Below are 25,870 nucleotides of genomic sequence, written 5' to 3'. Positions count from 1 at the left end.
GCAGCAATAACTCCTGCTATGCCGTCTGGTAATGATCAGATGCTAGTAATTTTTAAACTGAAACTAACAGGTATTTGCTATAACTGAGCTGAATCAACTTAGGCACTTTTTGCAGAAGATGTAATTAAGAAAAAACGTAATTTCAGAGTTTCTTGTCATTCTTGAGCCTTTGACATATAAAACAAAAGATGGACAGGTGGATATATTTTTATCTCCAGCTGCTTCCTCATCCCCAAAAGAAGTAATATCTCTGCACATCTTGTATGCATTTCCCTGCTTTTTTCTTAATAAGAGTGCTTTTATGTAAAAATTGTATGAAAATAGGGTTCCAACAATGCTTAATATTAAGTAGGTACTGTTATCTACATTTATTATCAAGTTGTAGGCAAACTGCTTCATTGCTGGAACATAAAAACTACTGGCATTACTACACTAAGATCTGATTCAGTGTCCATGACAATCTTTAGGAGTGTGCCAGTAACTTCGGCAAAGACATGATCGGAGTAGGAACGTCAGCATGAGTTATACAAGACTTGGCCATCCTAAACAAGTGTATGAACATTGGGTGTTCTCACCTGTTCTGCAGAGCCGTTGATAATACTTGAACGTGTTAAAAGTCTCAGTGTTTACAGTACAATTTAGGCTTGCCACACAACTGTGAGATAGTCTGAGAAAATCTGTGTAATAAAGGCCTTTAAGGGTTAAAGCTGTATTTAATTCTTTGAATTTCAGTGTTTCCTTGAGAGCAGTAGAACGTGTGGAAAGTGGGTTATGATAGGTATCTATGTAGGAACTTCAAAAAATTCTAATCAGTACAATATGCTACCATCATTTATGTTAATTTTTGTGACTTGGTCTCATTTCAGATGAAGTGGCTATCTGTCCTGCCCCAGCAGTGTATTTTGCTGATGACATGCCTACTAATGGCCTTGGAAGCTGTACCTATAGACATAGATAAGACAAAAGTCAAAGGAGAAGGCCACGTAGAAGGAGAGAAGGTAGAAAATCCAGTAAGTCTAATGAAATTTATCTATTTCAATAGTTTTTCTAACTGTTTGTCATCTGGCTGTAGCAGACTCCCTTCCTGAAATTTACTGGCGTGATTTACAGGAAGGAAACTAGTATTAGCCAGTATTGTCGTACAGTATGATGTGGTTCCGTTTGCATTTGTTCCATTTTATTTTTTTTCCCATGAGCTGCTAATGGTGAGGTGGCACATGGGAGGAATTCCCCAGCTTACTCTAGGAAGAACTGCTTATTGTTCCACAGAGACTTCTTTCATTGAGTGCTACCGCTCAGTGGTAGCGTAGGAGATTGCATTTGGTTATTCCAGTTCAGTGTTTCAAATAGAACATTAACATATGAATTGCACTGTTTAAAAAGATACCAAAACCAACCATGTCATATTACCATGACAGATGCTTGTGTATGACATGGATTCCTAAACACTTTTCTCCTTTTCCTTGTCAGTTGTTGAAACAAATGAATCATAAACTGTTATAGGGCAATGATGCAAATCACAAATCAAACCAAATAGATGTAAGAGAGTATAATGCCTATGTTGCTGAGATTTAAATTTCGGTTTAATCATTGTATTTAAACAAAGTTAAATGTTTGGTCAATTTCACATTCTTTTTTTGAAGGATACAGGACTTTATTATGATGAATATCTCAGGCAAGTAATAGATGTCTTGGAAACAGATAAGCATTTCAGGGAGAAACTCCAGACTGCTGACATAGAGGAAATAAAGGTAGGTACAAAAAATGAGTTAAATTAAGGTTATTAAAATCAGTGATCATGAACCATGTATGTTGTGTTCTTTCTTACTTTTCTTTTTTCATACTCTCAATTTTTGTGAGCTTAAATTTCCTCTCAGTTTTATTTACTTAGGTATTTAACTCTTGCTAGATCTTTGTCTTTAGTCAAGGGACAGCAGAACTTCTGTTGATAAAGAATATCCAACAGCATAAACAAAGAAACCCAACAAAGTATACTTCAATGCATGGTTTCTGCCTGTCTACTGAAAAGCCAGCTTCAGACTTCATACGCGTAGGTGCCCCTTCATGTACATCAAAACAGCTGCAAGCATAGCTGTCACTCACTGTTGCCTGCTGAGTAATTTGGAACCCTTGAACACAGAGGTATATCTGCATTCTGAGTTTAAGGTGGTGTCACAAATGAATATGATGGCATGGAAGAGAATTATAAGAAAGTCAGGTTTTAAAGTCTGAGGAAATTGAGGCGTTGTGCTAGAGGTAGTCATCGTATATAAGAATAAAATAGACCTCTGGCTTTCTCCACTGCTGTCCTTTCTTTTGTGCCAATCCACATAGCACTCTCTCCAAAACCTCACCACATTCTTGTCTTTTTACTTTAGTTCCTGGCTCTAGGTGGTGGCTGTTCTGCATTCCCCTTTATGAGCTAGAAATTCAGCAAGGGACAGGTAGGAAACAGTCTAAAGCAATAGACTTAAAGAGGAGATCCTGCCTTTTGCATTTCCTCATGTAGCCGTTGGCAGCTTTCAGCTCCCTTTTCGTCTGTGCTGCATCTAGTCTAACCCTTGAAGGTCACTGTCCATTTCCAAAATCTGGTAAATATTCTTGCAGTATGCATTGGTGGCTCTGGCTGTGCTTGTACCTTCTCTCAAGTCTTACAGCCATCATCAAGTGGATGAAGAACACAGCACTTGGTGTGCATCTCAGTTCTTTTGAACTAATTTGAGAACATTTGCTGAAGAAATTTGTCACTACTTAAACATTATTAGATATTGATGCTTCAAGGTCATATTTTTGCTCTTTGGAGGAGCAAGATATTTGGAAATTCTCTTTTCAGAAAGTTTTTAGGATTCCTTCCTGTTTCTATAACCATAGGCTTAAAAAATTTTTAATCTGCTCTTCGAAAAAATGTTGACGTTCTTATGGAGTGAGCTAGAGTATTGCCAAAGACTGCCACTAGTCTCCTGTCTTGCAGCTCATATCTAATGGGAATCCTAAAGGCTGCTTTCTTCTAGTTTTTATACATAACTTTTGGTTTTTGACAGAGTGGAAAACTAAGCAGAGAGCTTGACTTAGTAAGTCACCATGTGAGAACACGGCTGGATGAACTAAAAAGACAAGAGGTGGCAAGATTAAGAATGTTAATTAAAGCTAAAATGGATTCTGTTCAAGGTAAGAATATAGAATTCAACTAGGTGAGTTAACCGATGGGATTGTGTTGGAGAGGTGCCCGAAGTCCATGGGTTATGCTTTGTTGTTAACAATAATGACTGTAACCTGAAAGTGAGTGTCCTTTCTGAGCTGGCCCAGGGCCAATAAAGACCCATCTTTATAGCAAACTGGGGAGAAAAGCCATCTGTATTTTATAAATAATTAAACTTGATTCTGGCAGTGGATTTTTCAGATACTTCTAATACTTTTTCAACCTTTTTTTAAAAAATTTTTGTAGCACATCAGTTTAGAATCAGAGAACGATTTCTGTTGGAAAGGACCTTAAAGATCATCTAGTTCCAACCCCCCTGCCATGGGCAGGGACAAAAAGTTTATAAACTACAGTTTATAAGATGATTATAAAGTTCATAAATCAGCCCTCCCAGTGAGTACTTTACATCACTTACACAAGTATGGCCAGATTATCTATAAAATACAGCTGCATCTCTACACCTAGGCAAGATCTTGGAACACGTACAGAAGAAGATGCTATAGTAACAGTAGGCAGAGCCGTTTGATTTCCTTTTATTATGTTAATCTTTTCTCCATAAGACCACTTAATATTTTAGTCTTCTATCTGATCTAAAGAAAGAAGAAAAAAAAAAAGCCACAAAACCCCCTGCTTTTTTCCCTCTTGGATAGATCAGGCTTAAAAAAACAAACACCCCAACAGAGATTATATTCTGCATATATTCAGTCCTGATCCAGATGTGTTTTTAAACATTTCCACCAAGATCCTGCTAGACTGATTGGTACAGGACAGAAGAATGTTAAGGGTTGGGTCTCAGATAATACAGTAATGTGGCAAGTAAGTACTGTTAAATAGAAGGATTCTTTTCCATAAATATAACAAATGGAAGAAAATGGGTTTAGGGGCTGGGTTGTCTTTTTTGTGTGGATTTTTTTTGTGATGTTTGTTTTTAAGCCTATTGTTACACTTCTAAAAATGTTTCAAAAGAAGGCTAAGGCACATATATTTCAACAGAAATTATGATCTCACCAGAGAGGAATGAGAGTTGAAATCTGCCCCAGCCAGCATTTGCTGTTTTGTGATAATAAAAACACAGCATTGAGTGTAAGACAGTTTCCAAAGAATAACATGTTCAAAATCATGTTTCTCAATTTTTTAAAACAAATAAAATATTATTTCTTAAGCCATCTAGTACAAGCTTATAAAAATTGTTATACATAACATATGAAAATGTATGCTCTTTAGGATAGCATTATCATCTAGCATTAGCAGTCAGAAACCATGGTAACAGCTAGACAAGCCTGTTGTAGAAATGTGTTTTGTTGTTAGTACATTGTGTATTGATACTGTTGGGTATCATTCCTGTCATAAGAAAGGGAGAAACTTTTGCAGCTTTTAGACACAGGACTTGACTCTGCTGTCTCACACTTCTCATTTTGCACAAATGAAATGTGAATATCTGCTTACCTGATTAGATATAATTTTACACCATATTTTACATACGTCTCTGGCCAGATCCAAGTAATTTGCAAAATGTACAGGGCAATAGAAAAGTCAGACTTCTCCCAGTTCAGGAAAAGGATGCAAGTTGCTGTGCTTTGATACTGCACATAACTTCAACTCTTTCATTTATATAAAAGAAAATAAAATGTTTTTCTTAGTTTGAAGCTCAAATCAGTTGTACTTTGCCTTGGTGAAACACAAGCCCTGATTTGTGTATGTTAAATGATTGTGTGCAATGCAACACTGACACATCGGAAAGAATATAGTGCAAATTGCTATCAAGTTTGCAGATCTTCAGGAAAATCAACTTTAGAAGTGTAGTTATAGTTTCCTCCAACAGTGAAAAAATTAACCAGTCTTCATGGAACATCAGGCACTAGCTTCCATATAAAAGTTTTTAATTCTCCTGATCTTGCTTGATTTCAAACTTATTTTAATGCTTTAACATTTGTACTTTGTTCTTTCAGACACTGGCATAGACCATCAGTCTCTTCTTAAACAGTTTGAGCACCTGAACCATCAGAATCCTGACACATTTGAACCTAAAGACTTAGATATGTTGATCAAAGCAGTGAGTGCTAGTTATAAACTACTGTGGGGTTTTTGGTATTATTTATTATGCTTTTTTTCTCTGGCAAAGGCAAATCCTTTTATATATACACTGCTTTTTTTATAAGTGACATGCAGTTTTCAGTTTCAGAGAAAAGTCAGTTGTCTCCATTGCACACTTGGAAAGCTGTTGAGAATGTGCATTATGCTAAAAAGCCCATAAATTCTGGGGTGGCATCTTAACAGGACTTGCATTCATGTGCCAGTGCAATTTCAGGAATAAAATACGCCTTTCTGTGACCCTTTAAATTAAACATAGTTTTGATAGGGGTACATTTTTCCCAAGTGTATTTTTCTGATTTATACATTATTGGGAAGTCTTACAGAATGACATAAATAATCATCCCTAAACAATTTGATTTATACATTATTGGGAAGTCTTACAGAATGACATAAATAATCATCCCTAAACAATTTGAATTTTGAGATAGATTATATATACATCAAGCTGCAGAACCACAGCAGACAGATACCAATATTAGAAATTGCACTGGCTGGGCATGGCATTCAGTGTCTATTTAGCAGATTCAGGATCAATCACAGCAGTGGGGGAGGTTTCAATGCATGTTTATTAAGGGGATGCAGTTAAGCTAAGCATGGCATGGCTTTCTTCAACTGCTGGAAAACAATACACTTCCCAAGGGGAAGAACGGCTTTAATCTGAGACACGCTGTAAAGAGCACTGCGTGTCTGACACAAGAACTTGACAGGTTTTGTATTTCCAAAGTAAATGGAAAGATAGAAGGTATATTTTAAGCTTTCTGTAATATTTTTTTTTTTTACCCCTGGAAAATTTTATCTCAGTTTTCTGTAAAAATTTTTTTATGTAGATATAAAGTTTCTTGCCATTTCTGAGCATCACTTCTGGAAAAATTGTGGTTGGCTAGGAGAAGCATATTCTCAATGGGGCAATTCTTTCTCTTATTAGATATATTTTTTTTTGTCTTCTCATTTCTCCACTGAGATATTGACAGAGTGCAATGGGCATTTTAAGGGGTCTTTGCTTTGGAATTGTTTTTGAAAAGATACAGTGAATCTGAAAATTAAATTTAAATACTGGAGAGACTGTATCAGGTATAAACATGTTACTTTGAAAAGCACTACCAAAACATCCTTTAATATCTTGAGCTGTCTGAAAACACTACATCTCTCACTCTATATAAGTACTTGTCAGAAAATCTCCCCTCACACCCTTTCTCTCTGTATAATTGGTTTTTTTTGTCTGTATTAAGCTACTGCAAACTAACTCCTGTTATTAATGAAGGCACTTTTTTCATTAAACTCTGGGATAAGATACAAATGTTCCTAATCTGAAATAATCAAGGAGCTAATTGTAATATTTGAAACTGCTCTTAATTAGTACAGGAGTTACTTAACTTGAGCCAATTTATTATTAATTGATGAGAAAGCACACCTTGATGCCTTCTCACCACACTGTGTAGTTGCAGAAATTGTCTAGCCGTTGAACTCTTGTGAATGAATTTCTGTAAAAATACCTGAGGAGAGATGTTTCTGCATCGCTGTCATGGGGAAGAAAAGACCCAATTAGTCTACTTCATGTTTAAAATGAGAATGGCAACAAGGCCAGCCTTGCCCACAGGTCTGAACGGTACGGTGTTTTTAATGTCGCGGGTGCTAACGTCATCGTGCGGCATGACCATATGTCTACGTTCATCTGTATTTTTAGGCTACAAGTGACCTGGAAAACTATGATAAGACCCGCCATGAGGAGTTTAAGAAATATGAGATGATGAAAGAACATGAGAGGAGAGAATATTTAAAAACACTGGATGAAGAAAAGAGGCAGCGAGAAGAATCCAAATTTGAGGAGATGAAGAAAAAACATGGAGATCACCCTAAAGTTCACCATCCTGTAAGGCCATAGTCTGTTCTTACATGATTGGGTGGAAACTTTTCTTTCCAGAGAGGAAAAAGCTAATAAAGAGGAGGGTGTATCTTGTTTGTTCTCAGCATTTGCCTCCTCTCATTGACATGGGAATAGAGTGTGGGAACAGTGCTGAGAGCATTACAAACCCCACTATATACAGCCCTTTTTTTTCTGTACAAGTATGCTATTTGCTGACAGAATTATTATTTACAAAGAAGCTAAAAACTGATGAGGAAGAAGCCAGAGTGGTATTCAGAACTGTAAGGATGCCTTAATGGTATGCCTGGCTTGCAGGGAACTGCATCACAGTACCACTTGCTCTAGAAAAGGCAAACTAATTTAACTCACTTCAGCTATTACTTCTAGATGAGTCTGTGTGGCCATGTCTGGTTATTACGGGTGTTCCTTTCCACAGAATATCTGTCTCCTTGATACTCCCTCTTTCTCTGGGCCTTTCTGTCTAAACAAAGTATTAGACCTGACCAAAAGGGAATTAATGGAAATTCCATTGATTCCATTTACAACATGACTAATCAGAAAATAAAGCCAGTTTCAGAGAAACTGTAATGCAGAAAAACTGCACTTAATCATCTTTTGAATATCTTTTCTTTGTAACCGCTCTATAGGGAAGCAAAGATCAACTGAAAGAGGTGTGGGAAGAAGCAGATGGACTAGATCCTAATGAATTTGACCCTAAAACGTTTTTCAAATTACACGGTAAGATGTTTAGTTTAATTTAATGAACAAGTGAAGTGACTTTTTGTTGCCTTCTGTTGAGGGCAAGTTTGTCTTATGCTAGGATGAATCTAAAGAGTGTAGAGGAGAAAATATTTATGTTACTGTTTGTAAGTTTACTGCAAAGTTTTAAGTGGGGTTTAAAATTTGAAAACAGGTTTGTTTAACTGCTCATAAAATGGAACAGACAATAACCAGTAGTGATTCCTCAGGGAAGTATGAGTACTTAGAGGGCTATCCATAACTATAACTGCTTATACACCACATACTAGCAATAAATAAATAGTACCTGCAGTTAAGTGGCAGACACCCCTTATATTTGGAATGGTCACAGTAGTGCCAAGCCTCTTCAGAAGTTGCAAGATTCCCTTAATAAAACAAACACCAAAATGCCTTCCAGTCCTGCCTCTAGATTTCTGACCAGTGTGCAGCTAGAAACAATAAAATAGTAGGTGATGAGGTTGCATCTCAGTGGGCGTTTTGATTTAAATGTGATTATATAAATGAGTAACCTTATATTCTGACACTGTTAAATGCTTCATAATAAAGTACTCTGAAGCAGATGCTGCCTGGCACTGGGCTGTGAGGGGTTGAACAGTACATAGCATTTGACTAATCCCAAAGATGATAATTAACCTGAAGTGTTCCTGAAGCTAAAACCGAAGCTAAAACTTCAGTTTTAGCTGAAGTCTGTAATGCATATTTCTATATTTTATAAACAAAGATAAAAGTTTAGACTAAACATTACTAAATCCTAGTTCTTCTTTCTAGAAAGAGATCTTGAAAGATAATTTTCTGAACATTTTTTGTACAAATCTTACCAAAACAGAAATAGCTGAAAGATCCTTTTGCCTTAGAGCTTAGTATATAAAAAAATACTTTGAAGTAATGAAACAAAAATATTGTATAATAACACTTACTTGAAGTAAACAGTCTCTTTGAATTTCAGAGATAGTATAACAATATTCAGAGTAGAATGTAGGAATAAAGATGGATTGTTAGTTATCAAATATTCTTTTCTTTTCATGAAAATCATTTTACAGTGATGTCTTCTCAAGCACTGCATATTTATATAGCTTTTTCACAAAATTATTTAGGTTTTTTGGAGTCATACTGTTGGTTAACAAAGTTTTTCTACAGATTTTTGTTACTCCTGAATCTATTTACAAATTCAGTTGTTAAATTGGGACAACTTGTTCTCAGCAATATTCTTCGGCGATTGCACTCCGTGCAATCCTTTTGTGACCTATTTCGGTTTGCTATATAAGAAGTAGGGAGATTGCTCTAGACTTGTCCAACCAACCAGCCAGAAACTGGCAATACAGTTCAGCCAATACCTGATAAAAACCTGAACAGAAAAATCGGCCTATGCAATTAGCATCTTGTTAAATGAGGTTTTTAATCCATGTGAAACGTGGATTTTGATATTTACTTAACTAATGGATAGCTATTACATGTTTTACTTTCTGTACACACTCAACTTCTATTTTCAACACTTCTTTTGTAGATGTCAATAATGATGGTTTCCTGGATGAACAAGAATTAGAAGCCCTATTTACTAAAGAGGTAAAAAAAAAAAGTTCAGAAACTTAACATGCTTCAGTAAATGGTTACAGGGGTTTCTGTACTGGGGGGCTTTGGACTAAAAATTAAAGTATTAATGCCAAGTTTTGTGCATCTTTAACATTTCTACAAAAGCATAAAAACATGTCTGCAGGGAAAATAAAGTAGTTGAGGCTTCAGACTCAGACACCAGCAATCTAGAGCTCATGTATTTCTCTGCCCCAGGCTTGTTTGAGACTTCATAATTGATCTGCAGAACAGCTATATTCACCTGTATAAATTGCAATGCAGAGAGCTGTGCTCCTGCTCTGGCTAGGTGGCAGCCTGCAAGAGATTCTGAAGCTGGGTAGCTGTGCTCATTCGGTGTTAATCTGAAGTCATAAGGCTTGTTGAGAGAAAAACGGTCACGCTCGTGTGAATTGGCTCAAAGATGGCACGTTGTGGAAGCGGCTACAGGAATTTCCCATATTTTGTATCTAGGTAGTTTGGAACACATGTATAGCTGATAAAACAGACTGGCTTTTTGTTTTTTTAAGCCTTGGTTTCTTGGCTGTGAAAACACAAATACTAGTACTTCTTTGCCTCCCAGAGGGTAAGGATAGCAATGTACTGAAATTCTAGAGTGACAGGAATTGCAGAATCAATGAGTAAATGAAGGGCTTTGGTCTTCATTTTTCCAGTAGGTATTGTTTTGGTATAGCAGAAAAAAACCCTAAACTTCCCATTCTGAGATCCAGTACTATGGCTGTCAATACCTAGTCTTACAATTTTTTCTAGATTACGTGAGTCAGGGAGGAAATGTGCTATACAGTATATATAAACAGTTCAAACTACTGTAGATTTTTTAAGAAATTAAATTTGCAAGTACAGATTTCTAACAATACTTTGCCATGATCTCCTCTAATACAACAAAGATACATGGCAGTCTTTTTTGACAGATGTCCTGCCATTTTGCAGCTTTGTAGTTTAAAAAACCAAATAGGCTGTGGCCTTAAAATTTCCTGTGGCTAAGCAAGTGAAGCTAAATGACTAAGAAACCTAAGAAGAAGCAAATAAGCATAAACTCACCAGAAAGACATTGTGCAAGAAGAGAAGCAGACCGTTAAATTAAACACTCAATTTGTCTTGTGATATCCTGAATGCTTACAGGGTAGGCTGTATGCTTTGGGAAAATAAGGTACTCCCTCGTGTTCCACAAATCATGTGGAAACTCGTCCCGCTTTGAATCAAACGGAGGATCAGTCTGTGCATGCCGAGGTCAATTTTACTGTAATGTCCACAGCACTGAGTTACAACAGACCGCATGAATTAACTGAAAACTTCATTCTTAGCAATGAAAGGCTCACTTGTTGCTTAAATACTATGCTAAAAGAGGAGAGTTACACACACACTCTAGTGGAAAAATGGTGAACTTGTGTTTTCAGCAACATTCTGTGCTACTGTTCCAAAGATGCTGTGTCGTTTGAATGAGCAGCCCTGTCTCCAAACTAACATTTGCTAATTTTGAATTTCAGCTCGAAAAAGTTTATGATCCCAAAAATGAAGAGGATGACATGGTTGAAATGGAAGAAGAAAGGCTGAGAATGAGAGAACATGTAATGAATGAGGTGAGGACTGACGTTCAGTAGAGCTGTTGACTTGCTTCTGCATTCAAGATACTCAGTCCTCCTAATGTGAAGGGTTGTCCAAGTAGAGCAGAAAGGAATGACCTGTCACACTGAATGCTGTTTGTTCTGGGAGTCACATAAAGTTCCAATTCTCAAGCTCTGACCCCTTATGCTGACGTAAATGCCTGCTGGATAGCTTTTATTGAAGAAGTTCCAGAGGAGGAATTGTGCTGTAGCCTCCATCTTTTGTAGATACTGAGATTCAGTAAAAATTCCCTGTGAATTTTCTGTCAAACAGGGAAGACTCTGGATGTGCTTTTGCGCTTGGCAAATGGGTAAGATTGAGGTGTGAGAAGAGGGAGTAGAGCAATGTTTTCTTTCACGTAGCTTACCTTTATCCCTTTGGAAGAGGGCTCAGAGCTCAAGGTATCACCTATGACAGTGAATACCTTTACTGGTTCTAATAGGTTTTCAGCTCAGGAGACAGGAAAGGGAAGAGGATGTTTTGAACCACCGTGTTTTTCACTTGTGTCTTTTTTATGTATTCAACTATTTTCATTATGCTTGAGGAGTGGAGCAAGCCTGGTATTCTATTAGTCATAAAGGGAAGAATTTCCTCCCTTCCCCTTCAAGGATGCTGACACAATTTATTGGGGTTTGTTTGATGTTTTAAAACCTCCCTATCCAATAGTGGAGATTACTCTGACTCACAGTTACAAAATTATTACCAGAAAACTACAAAACATTTTTCTCAAAAATCATGCCTGCCACTATTAGTGTTGGAGCTGGAGCCACAAATAACGTTTCTAATAAAGCCATTGATTTTTGAACTAAAATGTGAGGATTTACTTCTTATTTGCATTTTTGTTAAGCTGTATGAGATTGTGACAGATTGCATCAGATGTAAGTACTCCCTTGAAAATGAGACAGTTTAAAAATGAAATGGTTATAATTGAAGTTTTACACAATAAAATTAAACATTAGGTCCACCAGTCCCCATCTTTTAGGTTGAGTTTAATTTTTTCTTCAAATAGGTTGACGTCAATAAGGACCGACTAGTGACTTTGGAGGAGTTCCTGCGAGCTACAGAGAAAAAGGAATTTTTGGAGCCAGATAGCTGGGAGGTAATGAGAACGCGTTCCAAGTGCAACATATGGTACTATTACCATGACTCTAACCAGGAAACCAAATGGCATGTCTCTGACCTTTGCTTTATTCCAGTTCTGTTCTGGTATGTGTGTGGTTAAACGCCTTAGCTAAATGTAAGTACAAAGTGTAGCAGACTAATGTAATGCAGATGTAATCTTTATGGTCCGCAGGCAAACAGAAAAGGCCTTGCGCCACCCTGTGGGCTCTGGAAGAGCTTTTCCCACATGCTTTTCAAAAAAGAAAATGGAGATTTTTGTTTATTAATCACTTTAAAGGGAAGAGAAGAGCTCAGCTGGAAGCAAGAGGGATTTTTTCTCCTATTTCTAAATATCTAGTAAAATTTTGCTGAGAAAATAGCTGAGGAACAGCTATTTTGCTGTTTCTTACAGTGAATTTACTATTTATAGTGTCACATCTTGGTATTTGATGAAAATTCTGAGGGTTGTTCAGTGAACTGTACAATTGAGCTAATAATAATTGCAGTGGGAAGATTTGCATTAAGTGTTTGTATGTGTTTTCTTGCAGACACTAGATCAACAGCAGCTTTTCACTGAGGAGGAGCTGAAGGAATTTGAAAGTCATATTTCTCAGCAGGAAGATGAACTTAGAAAGAAGGCAGAAGATCTTCAGAAGCAGAAGGAAGAGCTACAGAGGCAGCACGACCAGCTTCAGGCTCAGAAACAAGAGCTGCAGCAGGTACACATATGAGAACAGACTTTTCTTTTTCATCTTCTGTATCCTTATATAGGTAATGGCTCATGACAAGCCCCAGCTCTGGAGCATTCTTTACCTTGATTTCTCATCTGAGCCCCAGCTGAATTCTAAACTAATGGTTCCACAGCAAAGCATAATTTAGTGTTCAGGATTATAGGAATCAATGAAAGCATCTCAACTCAGTGGTATATCCATTAACAAAGACATCATGACTGCAAAATTTACGTGTATTCGTTTATGTTACAGCAGAGAAAGTTGGCAGATTTAAGATTTTCAACTGTGGTATTTTATTTTTCACCAGGTTGTAAAACAGATGGAACAAAAGAAATTACAGCAAGGAAATCCTCCTGCAGGACCAGCTGGAGAACTGAAATTCCAGCCCCGTATGTATCTTTCTGTGTAGACATGCAAACTTCAAAACAAGATTGCAAACGTAAAAGTTGTTAAAACTGTACTTTCTGTTGAAGGTGTTAGTGTAATGTGGTTTTAATAACCTCTGTAGAGAGCTTCACTAAGCTATCTTAAAGAGGGAAGTATGGAAGTCTTCTAAAGTATTCCTAAAATCTCAGTGCTTTTAAGTCCACAGTAAAAAAACCATAGTTCCAGGCTTAGGGCATCAAGTGGTCAGAGAAGAAGGACTGTGTTGTGCCTATCAGTTTAAAAATATTGAGATCTAGGATTTCTGAGCATCCGTAGAAGATTTGGGACATACCAATTACCAGGTCTGGTGTTCTGTGGCTGCATTACCAGTCTCAGACTGCAGAACAAATCAAAGCATTTCAATGCTTTCAGCAGGTCTATCCTCTGTGGCCAATTTAGCAGCAGTTGGGCACAATATGACATGACAAGTTAGTTTTAGACAGTATGAACACCTCAGAAGAAGTGTCGTAATAAATAATTGCATTTGTTCACTGGTGGCAACGTAATGGTCAGGTTATATTAACGCTTCTTATCCATAACACATTGTACGTGTTTCCTTTGTGCTTTGAAGAGGCTCCGCACTCCCATACATCCCAACTTCACTTTTTCGCCTACTCTATAAAGGCTGAAACTAATAAGGCTTTATTGGCTTCCATGTTCACGTGCTAACGTTATTAGTAGAGCTCAAGAACTTCTTGGCATTCATCTCAAACATAAGGCTTCAGACTGTAACCAGTCAGCCTTTTGAATACTGGAAGCTCCTGCAGGGCCAGCAGTGGGATTTCAAACCTTAAATGCTGCCTTCAGTGATTACAGCTCACTTTGTTGAGTACCCTGAAATTCTACCCTAAGCCACTCATTTCTGTGAAGAGAAATAATGATGTTTCAGTACCAATTTAATTTTATCTTTCATTTACTTTAAAAATGCCTGTGGGTAATTTCGTTTTATGATCCTTAGTTATGAGAGCCTCACTTCCCCTCACTTTTTGTAAAAACATCATGTGTAACAGCAGAGTCCAACTCCCAGGGCATAATGATACAACTTTTGACACTGGCAATATTGTAGCAGATACTGTTCTTAACACATACAGTATTTCATGTAAAAGCTTTCTGCAAAGTCATTTAATCAGGTGTCATAAGAATTCATTATACTAGCCAGAACTAGTCACTACTCATTCACTGAGTTAAGGAGGTGCAAGTAAACAATATTTCTAATCTGGAGGCTACTGGAGCTACTAAGGGTAATTTAAGGGGAAAAAATAATAACAAAAAGCCAGATGCAAGTTCTGAAATCTTCAGCAAACTATGATAATTAGTGTTGCTCAAAGGTAGGCAAAGGGAGGATGTTGTAAATATTGTCGACGTGTGAGGAGTAGAACACAGGAGCAAGTTGTTAAATTTTTTTTTTCAAGCTTCCTATATTGGGATTAAAAGTTTTGTCAACCTGTGATATATTTCAAGGAACAGTCTCCAAAGATCCAATGTGTTAAGTAGGTAAAAATGTTTCACAGAAAACAGAAACAACTAGTAATCTAGGAGGAAACTCTGATTATTATAATAACACATTCATTGTTAGTCACATGCAAAATTCTTGATTCCACTTATAACCCAAAAACTAGAAGGTTTTGTTTGCTCCAACACTAGAAACTTGCCTTTAGAGACTTTTCACGTTTGGAGCCAATTTAATTGGGAAGTTACAAATGGTTTCATTCTTGTTTTACAGCTGGGGAACACAAAGTTGGAGATGCACCAAAACATCCCGCGGGAGGTGATCAGCCTTTACCACCAGGACATGTCCAAGAACCAGCTGCTAGAACTGATCAAGTTCACCCTTAACCACTTGTGCCTCAACTTTATAGCATCTTTATTACGGGGGGGTGGGGGGAGGGGGAGGCAGGAAATCAGAGCAAAATGTGAACTCTCCACTTTCTTCCCCAGATTCTAAAATCATTGGGAGTGTTAGAGATGAAGTATCAATCAGATCTGAATCATACATTAGACTAACTTTCTCTCTGGTGCATCCGTGAGAAACACAACAAAGGGATCATTTAGAGGTTGTAATGGAGGAGGGAATTAAGGAAACTATCAGTACTAAACGGTGTTTATGGTCAGGGGACTGAGCTCTTCAACTCTTCCCTTAGAAAAAGGGAGGAGATGTCTGCCATTCTGTGTTTAGGCACGAATCGGAATCTTCTCAGAGAGAAAGCAGGGAACTGGCCTGAATGTCAAGTTAGTTTTATGTAGAAATTCTTTCCAGAAATGCTGAGAAGCAAAATAGGGGGAAACGAAGACCATAGATAAAGGCCTACCATTTTCAGCACTACCAAACCCTTTCTTCTTTGAGACCAAATAAAAATCCAACTTCTAATCCTTAACCACAGAAAATTTGCACTTTGTAAAATCTAAACACAGCAAAGAATTATGTGGAACAGTGAATATTTTTCATGTTTACAAAAGCCTAAGAATTTCACTGTAAGCCTTCAGAAAGGATACTGTACTTCTGTTGTATTGATCTGAACCGTCCTCCTTGTTGAGATGAGTTCTGTGTAGCAGTTGAATACTCAACTGGCTCTTGGGAAGGTGCTTTTGTCCCTGTTTCTTTCATCAGGTGCCAGCTGATTTCAAAATTTTGCATGTTATTAAGTAAGCTTTTTATGTTGATGGAAATAGTGTGCAAAACAGAACAAGACTCACTGTCTTCTTCTGTACAGATTATCCTACCTCCTATGATATTCCAGATTTTTCAAAATGCACCGTGTGCTTCAGAAAGCTCTTCTCAGACATGAATCTTTGACTTGTTAAGAGTCTCACTATTAACTCTTATTAGTCTTTCAGCAGTTGGTGTTAACTTTATGAAGTATCCTAAAACAAGGGTGCTACTTGATTGTATTATTTTGGTATTGAACCAGGATAGGTCCCTAATATTATAAGCCAAGATTTTACAAAAGTTGATTTTCCTGTGGGTTTTACTATAATGTTGAAAAGTTGTGTGATTGTCCTTGCTTGTCATTCATTTCAGACTGAAAGTATCCTGAAGTGTAAACCCTCTTTGGGTTCGTTTGTTTGCTTGGGTTTTTGTGTTTGTTTGCTTTTTTTAAACATGGATTGTTCTGTTTGTATAATGCTGGTTTTGAACTGAGACATACATACCCTGGCAAGCACCCTTTGCATTTCCTTCCTGTTCTGTGCTTAACTGCTGATGGTGTCATTAAAGGAGATCATTTGGGTTTTGAGCGAAGAAGCAGAGACAAGCCCGTTACAGAAAGGTGTTTCTTTTGGAATAAGACTTGAGTATTTTATGCAAACTCAAAAAAAGACAGAAGGCAATTAATAACATTTTGTATTGGCATTTGGGAAGTTTGTTTCTCTGAAGAACTTTGATTGATAGAAGCAGCTAGGCATGTAAGGCTCCCTTCATCAGGCCTGAGCATATTCTTGTTCTCCACCCAATATAATAGAACTCACTGCCGCAACAGATGAGGTTTCCTTACCTGTTTCATCATGTTGTCATGTCACATTTGCTTCATTTATACCACTCAAACAATTGGAGACTTTTTTGTTGTTCTTTCCGCAGGTGGTTAGCATTTTAGTTTAGTTTCCAAAGCCACTGTCTCCCCCATTCATTGTTTCCATGCAATTCTAACATCAGTTTGATTACGTCTTTGTCAGGAGACTGAAATACCTTTCAACAACTTCGTCTGTTTGCTAAGAGGCCCAGACATAGTTACAGCTACATCCAGACTATCAGAGTTTCTCAGTGCACAGCCCTGGCTTTGGGGTTGTAGCCTGATAATGGGTAACAGAGTGAGGAGGGAAACAAAGGGGGAACAATTCAAATGTTGTGGAAATGGCAAGTGGAAGTTTTTTTGTGTTCTCTCCATCCCACATCAAAGTTCACCAAGAACAAATGATACAGACAGATGTTTGCAGAGAATCAAGGACTGAAACCTTTGGTGCGAAGGCTTTTCCGCCACACAGCGCGTTCCTTCTGGCTACATTTGCCGCCTAACAAACGTCATTGTGTGCAGTGACAGGCTTTGTAATGTAATGCTTTGGTTTCAGTGCAGCCTTTTACATTTTGGTTGTAGATCCTGACTCTCCCTGTTGTTGGAGATGGGCATTATATCCCCCCTCACCCCATTTACTTTTAAAGAACTGTTGTAACTTGGGTGCTGAACTAAACTGCACGCCACAGTGCATGCGTCAGTGGTGACGCTGAGGAAGCCACGGGTGAGAAGCCAGAGTTTTCACTTGTCCTTTCATCAGGAGTTAGCGTTAGCAAAAGCTCCTCGTTTTGCGTTTCAGCTGGCTGCTGAGGTGTGTCCGGTGTAAAACGGTGCGCCTAAATGTTCCTGTCAGTGTTAGTTTAATTAGTAGGCTTGCAGTTTAGCAATATACTACAGACTTTCTGTTCCTTTGTTAAGAAGTGGAAACAGGCAGGTTTTTAAGCCTTAGAATTGGTGATCAGGTTTATCTCTTAACAATAAGGTTTAGTTGAACCAACAATTATTTGCCCTAAACAATGTGGAAGTCAGTCAGAGCCTCAGTCCTCAACACTTAAGTTACTGAACTGTTACCAAACACTTCTTAAGTTTATTGCCTAAATGCTTTGGAGAAGAGAGCTGAAACTACAACTTCATGCTCGTCCACCTAATTCAGAATCTCGCATGTATGGGTGTTTCACGCACCCACAAAGATAGTGAGGACTGAGTGCATGTTCTTTCAAAAGATGGTTTGTTAGGCCTGGTCTATCAACAGACAGTTGACCCAGTGCTGTCCGTCTTGTCCTCCTCTGCAGGGGCAGGGTATTGTTCTTCAGACCCAGGCTTATAAAAGGTCTCCATCTGAGGGCAATAAAATCACTAAACTATTCTGCAGATCAATTTTGAAGTGTGGTTTAGACAAGAGTTATCTCACTGTGAGGAAGATCTGCCTTAGAGGTTATGCAGTGTCTAAAGTCAAGCTTGCACACAAAAGTTTTGCAGATTTGTTGCTTTTTAATGTGTTTTTTGTTTGCAGTGCTGATATGTTCTTCTAATTGGGTTCTGTCTTTCATAAGAGACGCAAAAGCATTAGCCACTAAAAGCATGCTTCTACCATGGTTCTGATTTCTCAGGAGCTTTTTAAAGTTGAAATTATTAAACTAAGCTTACAGCTGAGGAAGTAGAAAGCTATAATCACAGATATACAAGGGACTGGAATATCATGGGCACCAGTGCTTTCACCTGTACTCTGCTTTTCATTTTGGAGGTGATTACAAGAAATCTGAATGTGACTTCATAGAGACACCAGTTCCAAGACAAAGATGCAGAGATTTGGTTTTGTACTTGGCTGGAATTTCAGTAGGAGGATGAAGGGGTAAGATTTGGTATATGTTGTACAAATTTATATCCTCCAGTGCAATATATGTAGGGGAAAAAAAAAAATTAAAAAAAGAGCCCCGCTCCATACTTTGTATAGATTAGTTTTTAACTGGATTAAACTGAAACAGCGCAGTGACAGGTGTCTAGTGTTTTATTTTAAGTGGGTGGGAAGGAGGTGGGGTTAAATCTTGTATATATGCACAAGTTGGTATTTCTGCTTAAAGGGTCTTGCTATTTGGTCTCTACTTTCTTTGGAATAAGGTTATTTCTTTGCTAAATAACCAGCTAAATTCTTTGGAAAGGAATTTATAAAAAGATACAAGCATCTGGTGTTCTTCCCTGGCACCAGCCACCTCACTGCAATTGCTATTCACTAATTAGATACTTGAATGCTCAATATTCTATATTCATAAAGAAATACAAACCCAATGAATTAAAATACTACTGCAGCAGCATTACAAGCTCTTGACAACACCACACGCTTCCCTGACTTGCTCAGATTCAAACCAGAAACCCCAGAGAAGCACCCACAGGTTTAGTAGCAGATTTTGCTGTAGGTTACTTTCTCGTTGCTTACAGATTTTGCCTTCCAGACCGAGTGCTAGCCATTTCAGGGTGTCAGAATGGCTGTGGCAACGGATCTCTTGGGGAGATCCACAGGACAGGATGCCATATCCAGCCACATACAACTGTTCCATTTTGTCCGTGTGTCTTAAGAAAAAATTGATGTGTGGTGGCATTTTGCGAAGCAGTGGAGCTGTGGGTTGTCCTTCTGTGTGGTGGCATTTTGCGAAGCAGTGGACCTGTGAGCTGTGGGTTGTCCTTCTGCAATTTATGCAAAGTAGGTAGCAGATGCCAGGAGCTGTCACTAAGGTTGGCCCCAGAAGTACTTCCTCGCTTACATCCTCAAATATCGGTTACTGAAATTAAGAGGTAGTTGTTTCAAGGTAGTGAAATCAGAGTCCCAACTGAAAACGTAGCAGTACTCACTGTTTAGTTACATTCCAAAATAATTTTTTTCCCATAATGGGAAATAAGGAACTAGCTTGAGTCCTATCATTTATCACAGATAGCAAATATCAAAACCGTTTACAGTTACCCTAATGTTTCTAATGCCTTAAAAACTATACTTGCCAGAATTACTTTGTATCCAGTAGTAACACTTTTTGTAATTGTACTACCCAACCCCATGCTGAACAGCAGCCTGCATCCTTGCTTGTGTAGTAAAGTACAGTATCAGTGAGGGAAACGAGTTTTTTTCAGATGCTCAAGGTTCTAAATGTATATTTTCAAGTGACAGATGCAGGGAGAGCAGCACTACTGAGCTGACCTCTCCATTCTTTGCCCCCTTGCCATCGATTCGAGCAGCTGTTAGTCTGAAGGACTGCACAGCAACTGCTCTTCAGTCTCTGTTGCAAACAATTTGTCTTTACCCAAACGTGCAGTTCCTTAACACATAGTAGCTGACACCTGGTGTCTTCTAAGAAACTGCTCATGGAGCCATTTCTGTGTTACAGGACGTGACGGCGCATACATTACGCAGTTTCCCTTCTACCTCATTTCACGCCCTCTCCCACTACCTTATCATTGCCCTTAGTGCTGCACCGAGAAGAGGACTACAGTTTTTGAGCTCCCTACACCAGTGACGGTGGGGAAAATAGGATGAAGGTGCAGGCAGCCCTCCATCTCCCCTGTGCATCGTACCAAGCTACCCCACTGCACGAATTCAGAGCCCACCTAAGAGGAAAGGATGAGTTAATCAACCATGGAGTGGTCCTATGCCAACTTGCGGTTGTGCAAATTCCCACAGTCGCAGACAGACACTGGATACTTCAGTAGCAATGAGTGAGGTTCCTGAGCCCGCATCTGGTCTGCAGGCTGTGCAGACCTTGCCAGTGCATTTCCTACCGCGGAGAAGTGACGCAGCCCCTTGTACCACATCCCGGTTTCTCAGCAGGTACAGCTGCATGCTGTTGCCTCACTAGATGGAGCCCGAGACAAGGGTTACTGAGCACTTTTAGAAGCTCATTAAGCAGCGTGGTGGTGTAATAAAATAGGATGTTGAAAATGGAATGATCCCTCAAAAGCCAAACAACAGCTGCCATGTTTCAAAAGGATTTTTTTGTTTGTTTTTACAAGAATGTATTTCTTTGAGTATGCTTTTGGAAGGGACCCCGAAAGTGCCAAAGAGCACTAAGCTAATGATGCTCTTCCTCAATACAAACACCTCTGTACGGTGCTTGACCTCCAAGCACAGTACACCACAACTGGACAGCAATAATGTGAGAGTCGCTTGGTATTTAAAAACCCAAGGTACTGACCAGGAAAAGACACCGTTCACATTTATAGCTGGAAGCCACAGTCCTCTTCTAGTAGAATCCTACATGTTAGTGAAATAAAAACCCACAACACTGCACTAATTTTGCCAAAAATACAGCTGGAGGAAACAGGATTATGCAGATGCCAACTCATGGTTGCTCCTGATGCTGCTGAAGGAACAGCTTTAGAAGTAGCTGGTAAATTGATTTATATTAGTTTTTTCCCCAGGAAATCTGAAGGTAGAAATGGTACATACCAGAGCCAGCTGAGGGATGCTAGTTGAAACTCCCAGGGAAGCACGACCACCTACGAATAGCCAAGTAAAGTGATAAAAGTCGTGGTGTTAAGTGTGAGAACTGGTATAAAGGAATAGGGTGCTGTCATTAAGGCACGCCTTGAGTTTTTAAGCAGTTTCCCTGTATCTCTCTAACTGTCTGCGTTCAGTGTTATGCTGCTTACTACACATAAAGCCACGGCCCATTTTCAGCTACAACACTTTTATAATTCTTAGTGTAAATACCATCTATGTATTTTATTTTTTAGCAAAGAGATAGGAGAATTAAGCACCATAAATGTATACTTATTTGTGTTCACTGAATATTACAAAATTGTCAAGAACTAAAGAAATTGCATATGATATTCATCGTCTAAATACCTGTGGTTTAACTTTTGCTGTGTTTGCAATACTCAGACAAGAAAAATAACGAGCCAGTCATCTGCCCTGATGGATAGATTTAGTTCAATCTACAGTCGATTATGGTATCATCAGAATAGTCTATATTAATTTATCTATTAAATATTTACAGCTCCCAAGTTGCATTTTAGTTGGCTCAGTCTTTGGATTAGCAGCTGCCTGTCTCTTGGTTGGGCTGATTGCTTTTTGTAAATTAACCACTATAAACCACAGAAGTGGTTTCAAGTGTCTAAATTTCTGTTTTGATTGCTTTACAATTTCTACATTGAAATCAATTTCACAAATTATTTTATTTTAAGGCTAAGGAGGAATGAGCAACCACAGCCAGCACTGGCATACTCCCTGCCACTATTGTGATCTTCAGCCACTGCTCCCAAAGGCAATGCTCACATGCTTTTGTTCTTATTGGCTTAAAAGCAGCATTTTCATTTAGGACGTTGGTGGCTGCGGGCAGGCTGGAGCTTGCTCACCCATCTGTGCTGTTACGTGGCACCGCGGAGCTGCGCTGCCTGGGTTCGGGTTGGATCCCGCGGCTGGCTGACTGCCCGCATGGCACCAGCCTTGCTGAGGGCCAGGCATCACCACTCGGCTTCATCCACTTCATCTCTGCCAGCTTTTACGTGCTTTGTCATAGCTCATCTTTCAGGCTAGACATGCCCCAGATGTTTTAGATGTCCCTTGGGCTCCTCAGGACAAAGCCAGGGTTGCACCAACTATACACAGAGCATTTAAAAAACATTAATTAAAAAAAAAAAAATCCCAACATATTACAACATAGTAGTTATGCAATAGAGAAAAAACAGTACTGGGACTAGAGGCAATGTATTCACATACTGTCACAAAGGACTAACGGAAAAGATGCCGTTTGACTTGGAAAGTGGCTAACACACGTCATCCTGCTCGCGCCTGGTGCACGCGTGTCATCAGTGCAAAGTGATAACTCCCCACTGCCTGATGATATGGTTAAAAGAAACCGTGACCACCTTACGACGCATCTAAATAACCCTTTCCCAAACAAATTTTGGAGGCTAGCTGGCTGTAGCTGACTGTACAGTCACATATCTGGCAACAGCGTCCACTTTAGGACTCCCAAATTTTCATCTTACAAGGTGTTCTTCATCTCCAGAGCCCTGACAGTCCTTTCTTCTAACCCAGACACCCTCACACAAATACACAGTTACCTCTATGTGCTGACACAGAATTGCCCTTAGTAATAGTATGTATTTTCCACAAATAGCTGCCTTAATGGCTACACTGCATTACCCAACAGCTGGTCATGCCCCACGTGTGTCCCCCCAAACTGTGAAGATGAAAACTTTCCCTCGATCTTATTTGTCTGGAAACCATTTCCCCCAAGAAGGCACATTCTGCTCACAGGAGGCAGCTTCATCTCTCAGGCAGTGGTTGGTCACAGTCACCAGATCTCTCTAACTGGGGAAGCAAATACCCTTCAAACACACCCTCGGTCTTGATTCGGAGTTTCACAGCCACATAGGGTGTAGCTGTGACGCCCGCCCTTCCCCAACCCTTCTGTTTTCATGTTATGGGCTTGTAGTGTGGGTTTCCTCTGGGGCTCATGGTTCTCAGTGTCAGGGATAGAGGGGAGGGGGAACCCCCAGTCAGCACCTCACAGTGCTGCATCAAAGACTAATAACATTTAAAGAAACCAGGTGATTTGCTTTATAGCCCTACCAGTGCTGGACAGAGTGCAGTTTGACAGACACCACTGTTGTGGAGTCGCTCACTTGGAACCTGCAGAGCCCATTCCTTCTTTCCTGAAGGAATCGAACTCTTTGGGTGTAAAGGTGATGAGTAGCACTCCTCTGTGGAAGATCCTTCACAGACGCTGAAAAAAAAAAAAAAAAAAAGAAAGGGTCTCTTGCTGATGGAGACAAAACTCCATTGCTGATAAAGCTAAATTCCATTTACACTACCACTGCTGAAGTTCGACTTTCAGCGGTACTACCACGAAATCCTAGTCTCTCAGTTTACAAGGTGACTCTTTTATCCTGTATTCTTTGGGCAGCAAGTTTAAGCTGTCCTCTTTGGTCCACTTGAAAACCTGGAGAGGACACGCTGCCTTTAAATCCGTGTGAGCTCTGCCACGAGTCAGACTTGCGCCGAGTCTGCTCTGGAGTGAGACCGGTGCAGCTGTGTTCTGGATGTCCAGCTTTATGAGCGTAGACATGACAGAAACAGAGTTTTGAGAAGGCTGAATCTAAGGAGGAACAAAAGCATTACTCCTAGTAAGATTCCACAGGCTTTGTCATGAACTATCTTAATAAAATATTAAAAAGAAAAGAAGAATCCCACCCAGATCTGATTGTCCCAACGTGAGACACCGATGTAGCACTGCACTTGCAAATCAATGCACACAAAAGAAAGAAAAATTTTCCAGATATAGATCTAAATCTAGCTTGAGGTCCAGATTCAACTTGAGAAACAGAACTAGCTTGAGAATTTGAGAGTGTCCACAGCGTCTGTATTCCTGCCTACCCCACTGGAAATCAGGCAGCCTAATCCCTTGAGCAGACTTGATGGTCTCTACCTCTTAGAAGATTTCAAGAAACTCTTACCAAAAACACAAAAAAGAAAGGAATTAATAGCTCCTGGAGTTTGTGAAGGATTTTCCTGAGGAAGTATTTTCTAGTAGGGTGACAGTGATGAATTACCAGAAAGTAAATTAATTGTTTCTCATGCAGCAGGGAAAGCACTTGAACTCTATAATTCATCAACTTTTAAAACGTGCTGGCATAGCTGTCCTGGGGATTGCGAGGAGGACTGGCAAGGGGAAACTGGGAACTTCATAGGTCAGAACAAATATAGTAAAATATATAATTGCATGTTACATTTGTTACAGAAGGTCTATAGCTGGGCAGGTACTAAATTATTATAAATAAGTACATTGTCATACCCAGAAGACTAGAGGTTTGTTGTGTTCAGCTGTCAAAAGAACATTATTTCTCTTGCCTACAGCATTCCACACTGGGACTGGATCTCTCTTGCTTCCGCTATAAATAACCAATATATAAATACTAAGGCTATAAAGAGCTAAATAACCAGGTTATTCAACTTGCTTATCTTGCTTTAGCAAATACTGTAACATCTCTGTCTCTGTGTATGTATACAGTAAGTGATTTCCATCCTGAAGAGATTCAAATCCAGTGATTACTGCAGGAGGATATAATCAAGGATAACGTCAGACAAGAGCTACCAGGCAGCTCAGGTGACTGTTTCTACCTACAATCTGTGCTTCAGAAACACCTACAGGTTTCATGTTTGGCAAAAAATATTGCTTTCAAAGTAGCATACAAAGCCTGGAGAAATCCATCCAAAAAATAGATATTTTGAAGGCTTCCAAGTATGTATAATGCATCTGTGGGTCCTTACCTTTTAAGGGCAGTACAGAGCACTATTCGATGCAACTTGAGGTGATAAATAATTTTGTTTGAGGTGTACAGCGTCATTAAGGACAGGAAGGTGTAACTTATGAGTCACTGTGCAAGCACAATTCACCCCCAGGAGACCCTGGCTGTAGTTTGCTATTGAGTTAGTTCACTCAGTGCTCTAGTAGATATATTCACTTGGCATGTTGTTTTTGCCACTGAGATGCTGTACAAAAGTTCCAAAAAATTGGTATAAACAAAGGTTGAATTAAGCTTAGATTTTTGCTTTCCTTGAATTATTTCAAACAAGTGAAGAATGTTGTATTCCCCATTCTGAATTTTGATCGAAGTGGATGGTAAAAGCCAAAGAATTGAGGTTCTGTTACCTTTAACCCAGCCATTCCACCATCAGTTTGCTTTCCAGAAGATAATCCTTCTGACAGGAGCAATTTCACTTGCCCTCTCCCCTCTCAACCACAAGATGTAATTTCATATTTACCCTGCTGTAAAATTCTACCGGCAAGAAAGCAGTATGTGTTTTAGATTTCAGACCTGAGAAGCGTTAGCATCAAACCTTGTCTGGGTTTTACTTCTCAACCCATTTGACATCAACCTACAGATCCCTTCTCTGATTTTGTAGCAAGGTAACAGAATATTTTATTAGGGGGAAGTGATGGTAAATGGGCTGAAAACAGCCTGATCAAGACAAGTGCTTAACTGCTATCAGGTTGATAGGACTCAT

At 39.0% G+C, this 25,870-nt stretch overlaps 1 protein-coding gene across 1 annotated transcript; it reads left to right on the top strand.

Annotated features, from left to right (window-relative positions):
• The first annotated feature begins 864 nt into the window (after window positions 1–864).
• NUCB2 (nucleobindin 2) lies at window positions 865–15,732 on the top strand. The gene is made up of 12 exons (XM_010155894.1): window positions 865–1,010; window positions 1,644–1,751; window positions 3,042–3,168; window positions 5,149–5,252; window positions 6,978–7,163; window positions 7,805–7,895; window positions 9,421–9,479; window positions 10,991–11,083; window positions 12,118–12,207; window positions 12,758–12,928; window positions 13,248–13,329; window positions 15,090–15,732. The coding sequence occupies exons 1-12, from the start codon at window positions 867–869 to the stop codon at window positions 15,200–15,202; spliced, it is 1,368 nt and encodes a 455-aa protein (XP_010154196.1). The 5' UTR covers window positions 865–866; the 3' UTR covers window positions 15,203–15,732.
• Window positions 15,733–25,870: the final 10,138 nt, after the last annotated feature.

This window comes from Eurypyga helias, unplaced genomic scaffold, assembly GCF_000690775.1.
Source record: "Eurypyga helias isolate BGI_N326 unplaced genomic scaffold, ASM69077v1 scaffold28427, whole genome shotgun sequence".
In the NCBI taxonomy this organism is placed as follows: domain Eukaryota; kingdom Metazoa; phylum Chordata; class Aves; order Eurypygiformes; family Eurypygidae; genus Eurypyga; species Eurypyga helias.
The sequence above is the reverse complement of the archived record's forward strand: the minus strand, read 5'-3'. Positions and strand labels throughout refer to the sequence as shown.